At 35.1% G+C, this 7,349-nt stretch overlaps 2 protein-coding genes and 1 long non-coding RNA gene across 3 annotated transcripts in view; 1 reads left to right on the top strand and 2 right to left on the bottom strand.

Moving 5' to 3' along the window:
- ccdc97 (coiled-coil domain containing 97) overlaps positions 1 to 156 on the top strand; it is a 20,585-nt gene extending 20,429 nt beyond the window's left edge. Inside the window, exon 7 of the mRNA XM_005750177.1 lies at positions 36 to 156. Within this exon, the coding sequence (XP_005750234.1) occupies positions 36 to 156 (121 nt within the window). The remainder of the gene's footprint in view (positions 1 to 35) is intronic.
- A 294-nt stretch (positions 157 to 450) lies between these two features.
- LOC102209232 (uncharacterized) lies at positions 451 to 1,470 on the bottom strand. Its single transcript, XR_312193.1, has 4 exons — positions 1,413 to 1,470; positions 732 to 865; positions 603 to 656; positions 451 to 498 (listed from the first exon to the last, which is right to left on the bottom strand). It is a non-coding gene; the product is annotated as an uncharacterized LOC102209232 (long non-coding RNA).
- Positions 1,471 to 5,634: 4,164 nt separating this feature from the next.
- The window catches only part of LOC102214113 (glutamic acid-rich protein-like), a 9,089-nt gene continuing 7,374 nt past the window's right edge, over positions 5,635 to 7,349 (bottom strand). Inside the window, exon 13 of the mRNA XM_005750176.1 lies at positions 5,635 to 5,981. Within this exon, the coding sequence (XP_005750233.1) occupies positions 5,635 to 5,981 (347 nt within the window). The remainder of the gene's footprint in view (positions 5,982 to 7,349) is intronic.

Raw genomic sequence — 7,349 nt, 5'->3', positions numbered from 1 at the left:
CAGGTTTCAAGCTTGGCCATTATCCTATTTTTCAGGTCAGTTCCTCTCGCACTCAATGATCCTTCTCCTATCGCACTTGGGGCTATGTACCCAATCTCGGGTGGGCGTGATGATAACTCCCCCCTGACCTGGCGTCCTGACTCCTCCTTGCCGTAGCATTTGTGTTGTACCTCGTCAATCTCTAGCTGGGAGAGCAGTCCCTTCTTTCGAATGTGAAATGAAAAAAGAAGAGTGATTTTCATACACAGACACTTTTTGTTCGGATAGTTACATGCCAATAGGAAATAACATCATTTAATTAATAACACTTTTGTCAGCATGGGGCAACAGCAGACACAGTCTCATCTTCTATTTCTCCCTCTGCCTGTTTCTCTTCATCTTCTTCACTCCCAGCATTTTCAGCTTCTACTCTCTCTGCTCTGTTTCCACGAGCATTTCCTCACTGTTACCTTCAGCATTATCATCTTCAGTTTCTTCAGAGCTGGATGATTGTATTTCCTTTTGATTCAAGGTTCAGGAAAAATGACCTTTAATTATCATTCTCAGTGTTGTTTTAATTAATTTTTGAAAATCAGAATTACAGTGCTCTCATGCTCAGATACCTTTCTAGTCTTGGATCTTCCTTTTCTGTATCCCTCGGTTTTTAGGTAACCTTTCTGTGAAACGTTAGTTTGACAGTTTATTTAGTGAAATCTGATTTTCTTTGATTAACAGAATTGGGAAAAAAGTACCTTAATCCAATACTCCAGAGGCTGATTCTCGTAGAGAATTGTTGATTTCCATTTTTTACACAATCCTTTCCCTGCATGTATCTCAAAGTTAGGTGGATCATACCATTTGCCTTCATACTTAATACACGCCTTACCTAAATTGATCATCCAAACACACAGGAAAATTCAAATTAAATTAGAAAAGAACACTTAAAAAAGTAAAGCTAACTTTTGACAAGTTAACATTTGATCCTCTTTAAAACAGTGCACATTGTTTAAAATTGTATATTTGAACAGCACAAGGAACATGCTTTCTCTTTATTTTCTTGTCAATCTTTAAAGATGTTCTAAATATTCGCACCTGATCTGCAATCCAGTCTAAGGTTTAGAGATTATTATTTGTATTATTTTAATGTAGGTTTGTATTTACTTTTCCCAAATGACTGATGGAGAGCAATAATGTTTCACAGCTGTCATGGGATGGGGGGAAGGCAATTCAGAATCACCAGTGAACCATTCATGCATTCATGCATTCATTCAGCTGGAGAGAAACTGATGACTACAGATCATTGAAGTCAAGTTCCATTTTTTATATACATGATTTTTATTTGTGGGCACAGTTTCAAACAGTATAAAGTGTTTTCTTGTTTAATGGCTTCATTGAAATGTGCTTATGCTTCTCAGATAATTGTATTTGCTTACTTTGTTCCAGCTTCTCACAGTCGAGGACGCCCTCTGTGGTTCCACAGATTACAGGCAAAAACTCTAAATTTTGGGAAAAACATTACAACAACTATAATAATAACAATGTCTCCATAATAAAATATTATGAATGTGTATTTATGCCATAAAATTAGAGAAACATATTCAACTAAGGACTTACGTATCCCTTCTGTCTTCCAGGTTTTTCGATTCTCCTCCTCTTCCTCCTCCTCATCTTCACCATCAGAAGGTTCATCGTATTCAGCCTTCCATCTTTTCCTTAATCTACAGTCTTCTTGGTCTTCCTCTTCCACAGATCTTTTCCTCTCCATTTATTTTTCAAAACTGAAAATATAGTCTTCCTAAACAGATTTCAGGGTAATCATTGATTTGTGTCAAAAGGTCTTCCCACCCGAAACAACATGTGTGAGCCCTTACCCGAGCGACATGATCATAAAAAGAAATAGTACAACTGAATACTGAATTCTTTGTTCGTCTTTTGTTGTGCGAGAGACGAAAAATGTTTGCTGACCACCGCACAGATCTCGAGTTCAGCTCATACCGATACTAATAGTTTGGTCCTGAAAACAGTTCTCAGTATTAACATTTTGAGGATTTGTCATTGTGGTCTGACGACACGGTTTTCATGTCTTGTTTTATTTCAGTTTAGACTTCATTTGACAAAACTCATTGTAACTTTCAAATCAGTCAATTAATCAGAGAGATGACAGATAGATATGTCTTCTGTTTTTCAAAAAGATGCACAACACCATTGACTTTTTAAAATATTTTGTAAATTTTATATATATTAAAATGTAATCTTCCATTACTTTTTAACATATCCGACTTTATTTTAATTCCTTAGTGCAATATAATTGCGAATTAACTTAAAGAACACATCAGCTTGGATTAGCTGCTTTCTCAGTTGGTTTCAGTGCCATCCTTGTGCCTGAATATTTCAGAGGGATGTTTCTTTTAGATTGTTAGGCCCCTTAACACTGACCTATGAATCATTCAAGCATTAAAAACACACCTAACTCGAGGGACTTATATATACATTGTTGTCTAAATAACACTGTATATATAACAAATAACTTAGCAAGGAACCAGTATTAAATTGTATCTTTAGGTACTTTGTTACTAGCAGCCTGTCACAAAAACATACAATTTCTTCCAATTTCTTTAGTGGAATCTCTGAAAAATGCCACAGATAACACAGTTTGACAGGAATTTTCTTTTTTATTGTAAACCAACTGATGTCCAAAGAGCTATTAGCTGAAAACTTGACATATCTCCGCATGACGTGTCCTGGCTCAAGACTTTTGCACAACACTGTAACTCTCCTTTATTTATTTCACATTTTGTCAATATGGCTGGGCAAATTTGTATGAAAATGTTGTTTTTGTTTTGTCTAACTTCTTTAGAACAGTTATATCCATCTGTCACAGACATGATTGATATATTACTCGCAATGCTTCAAAGTCGAAGCACACCTCTTGTTTTTCTCTTGCAAATTTAAATCTGAAGACCTGACACGAACTGCTGTCAACACACTAAACACTTTACATAATGTAAATACAATAAAAGTAAAAAGTGAAATACACTATAGGGACAAAAGTTCTGGTCCACCTACTCATTATTCCTACAGGAGCTGCTCATGACATAGAAACCCACGTCAACAGTTTTATCAAGATGTTAATACCAGAGGATGCTCACTCTATTACTGATAAGCAAAATTTGGCCACTTTTACGCACTATGCACCTCGGCGACTCCACACCGTGCGACACCTTGTGGCCATGTATAAAACCCCACTTGTTTACAAAAAAAAAAAAAAAAAAAAAAAAAAACAGAGATGTGAAACTCCAGAATAGGGACTTACCTCTGTCGCCGACTAGATAGCAGATGATGTTCCAGAACAGGAAAATAAAACTTTACTTTTCAGTTACACTGAAAAAAAAAACCCCACCCCCCAGTTATGTGTGTGCCCAAACACTGACTTCCGGCAATGACGGCAGGTTTTACAGGTAAGACGATTTAGACTGACATTTACAGTCGCTATTTATATATGGAGAGAAACCTCGAAACGGTTGCAAGTGCACGTACGATATGATTTACAAATGTGTATAATTTTGAGACGCATTTCACACTGCCCGCTTCACAGATATCCGCAAACTTAAGATGCGTTCATGTCCCAGTGTTAAACTGGGACATCTGACTTTCCTCGGTATATCTGCATTTTATCTATAAATTTATTTAAATAAAGTGGTCGCCTTTTCTAAATATAGCAGAAAATGTGATTTACCAATTAGAGACAGTACACAGTAGCCCATAAAGGTTAATATATGGTTTAAATAATCTGATGCTACATGCTGGAGGATCTTCTGCTGGGAAAAGTCAGTCAGTGCTCAGCCGCATATGGGGAACACAATGGCTGTACATCACTTTGGATCATCTTCTGGAGTAAACATATGCTTGTCTTGGACAATCGTTGTATATTTTTTAATATAAATATAATCCAGGTAATATGGAATTGACAATTCTCTAATTGGTAAATCTGCATTTTCTAGTAAAGTGGTCAAGAGCTATTTAGAAAAAAGACTTCCAATTTATTTGAGAAAAACAAAAGAAAAAGTCGGTGATGTCGAGAGAAATACAAATAGAAAAAGCAAGGAGATGTCGTGATGTCCCAGTTTTACGCTGGATCTTAATACAGCTTACTACACAGTAGCCTATGCATATTTCTCTCCATATCCATGGAATAAGATACATCCACATTAAAGGAGTATGTGTAGGTTTCAAATAAACTGAGGGAAAGTTTTTTCATCTGAGCAACCGCTGAACCATAATAGTTTACTACGATTTAAATTTTAATGTGAAATGAACTGATGTGAATGTCCTATGATAACTTCACAAATGTTACATTTGAGGTTTTTTTGTTTTTAGAAGGGAAATACATTTAGTTAGTTATTTATCAAAATATTTATTTTTGAAGTAATTGAAACAACACAATTTTCTTAAATAAACAGTCTTACCTCAGGAAGGCTATTAACGACACCCTTTACTTCGATCTTCAGTGCAGGTTTCACAGGTGTCAAAATTGTGCTTGTTGTTGTCTTCTCTGAAAAAAGAAGGATGATTAAAATATGAGCATACACACTTTGGAATTATTAGAATTAGTTTGATGTTGATGTTCAGTCTGAACTTCAGCAGATCATCTTGACCATGTCTCCATGTCTTTATTGAGTTGCTGTCATGTGATTGGCTGATTAGATTTTTGCATTAATGAGCAGTTGGACAGGTATACGCAATAAAATGGCCGTTTAGTGTCTTTTGGAAAGTACAACTATTCATTACAGAACACACCCGACCTGTTTTGATCACAAAGACATGCGGAAATAATATTTATTCAAGCTGCAAACAAAACTACTAGTTAGCTGTGTGCACATATGTGCTAACATATCTGTAAATGCTTACATAAAATAAAAAGGCTCCTAATTTTAGCACAAGCCTGTAGAAGGATTTCACTCATTGTTTGGAGAACTTCAATTATCATTTCAGAACTGAGCCAAATTAACTGTACACCCACACTCATCTCACATAATCAGAGGTTAAAGAAGGACGAACCTGTGAACTTAGAAAATAGATTGAAAGTGTTTTTCTTCTACTTCAACAACAAAAAAAGCAAAAAACTACATAGAAGTTGAATACAACCTTAAAGTGCTTTTAGTATTTGAACAACTCACTCAGTTTCTCTTTGGGTTCTTGCTTAACATTCAGCTGTTTGATTGCTGTGTTTGTTGCCACATCTCTGTTATTTCCACTGACTTCAGACCTTGGCATGTCAGGACGATGTCTAGTCTTCTGTTTTAAAGACAACAAAGAATATATTTGTATTTATTTTAAATAGTCGGACTGGATGTTGTAAAAGCATACATTTGTAATTTGTCATGCTGAACCATAATATTTGCCAAATTTCTATCTTGATGACGGTGCTGTTGTAAAGCAGAGTACTCTAAGATGATTAACATACTCAAAAGTTCCAGCAATGCAAAGTACAGTGAAACATTTAAATAAAATAATTTGTCTTGCCTCAGGAGGGATGTTAATGATACCCTTTACCTCTTTCATCTGTAATGCATGTTTTCCAGGTGTTGGAATTGCACTTGTTACTCTGTCTGCAAAAAGAGGAAGAGTTATTTTCATACACAAACAAGGTCTTTGTTATCCAAACATACCAATAGGAAATATATTGGAAATGTCACCTTTGGTACTACTGCTGTCAGTATGGTTAGAGGGAACAGCAGGCACAGTCTCTTCCTCATCATTATCATCTTCTTCATCCTCATCTTCCTCAGTGCTACGCTGATCGTCACCAACATCATCTTCATCCATATCCTCATCTTCATCTTCATCAAGATCTTCCTCGCTTTCTTCTTCTTCAGAAGAGATATAAATCGGTGTAGCATCTTCATCTTCGTTTTTCTTAGTGTCAGGCTCATTATCTTCATCCATATCATCATCATCCTCTTCTCCATCATCATCTTCATCTTCATCATGATCCTTGGGTTCTTTCAAGAGATGTTTAAATGTTTAAAATATTACAACGTACATGGAGATTTTCTTGACTTTTTCTATGCAAATACTCTTTTTTTCTGAAATCCTGTGGTGTATTTGACAAAACTACTGACGTCTTCAAACAGCTGATTAAAAATAATATAATAATGTTTGCATGCTTTTGATTCATATTCTCAAACATTCTCTGGTTTTGAGGCACAGATAGAAGAAAGAGCAGACAAACCTGTTTGTGGGACTCAAGGTCTGATGATTGTGGTTTTCTTTTCTTTTGTCTATATCCTGTAGTGGTTAGGTCACCTTTCTGTGATAAGTTAATTCAACAGTTTATTTAGTGAAATCTGATTTTTGTAGATTCATAAAAATGCAACAAAGTACCTTGATCCAATAGCGTAGAGTTTTTATCATATTTTTATCATCATGTACTAATAGTATTTTATTCTTATATTAAAATAATATACGAAGGTTCAGTTACCTTTGTACAAATATGATTAGTTGAATTGTGCTTTAAGGAGATTATTTTTACTTTCATACTTTGAGTACAGTTCAGAGCCTGTATTCTTTTACTTTTACAGTATGGAACGCTATCAAACATGGTTTAGTTATATATTTCAGTTCAGTTCATTTTTATTTATAAAGTGAATTGTCACAACAACAGTTCCCTCAAGGCACATTCAATTCTATTTCTATTAATAATAAGTATACTGTCTGTTTGAACTTATTTCAGTAAATATCCCTTTAAAGAAGTGAGCTGTGGTTCAAGACTTTTGCAAAACACTATTTTTTATACAGTAAATTAATACAATTTATATGTTTTACATTTACCATATTGTTATTATTATTTTTTAACTAAAATAATGTTCTTGGTCAATTACAGTCAAAATCATTAAAAAAAAAAAGGAGTGACAAGAGTGAATATTGAATTCTTTGTTCACTTGGTCAGCACAAGGGAAGAAATGCAAAGTCCATCCTAGAATGGACTTTGCATACAGGAATGGACTTTGCATTCCTGACTTTGCATACAGGAATGGACTTTGCATTCCTGTATGCAAAGTTCCAGGGATAAAACTGAAAAGTGAAATATATAGGGACAAACGTTCTGGTCCACCTAAACATTATTCCCACGGGAACTGCTTATGACATAGAAACCCACCTCAACAGTTTTCACGAAGATGTTAATAAAAGAAGAATTCTTATGATGATTAAGAGTTATTATTGATAAGCAAAATTTGGGGACTTTTACACTACGCACCTTGGCGACTCCACTCTGTCTGGCACTTTGTGGCGGAGGGACTTTGCATACAGGAATGGACTTTGCATTCCTGTAATAATAATGGATTGGATTTATATAGTGCTTTTCAAGG

This window comes from Pundamilia nyererei, unplaced genomic scaffold (genome assembly GCF_000239375.1).
Source record: "Pundamilia nyererei isolate P.nyererei 1_Seehausen unplaced genomic scaffold, PunNye1.0 scaffold00264, whole genome shotgun sequence".
NCBI lineage: Eukaryota > Metazoa > Chordata > Actinopteri > Cichliformes > Cichlidae > Pundamilia > Pundamilia nyererei.
Note: the sequence above shows the minus strand (reverse complement) of the source record. Positions and strands in the feature narration are given on the sequence as shown.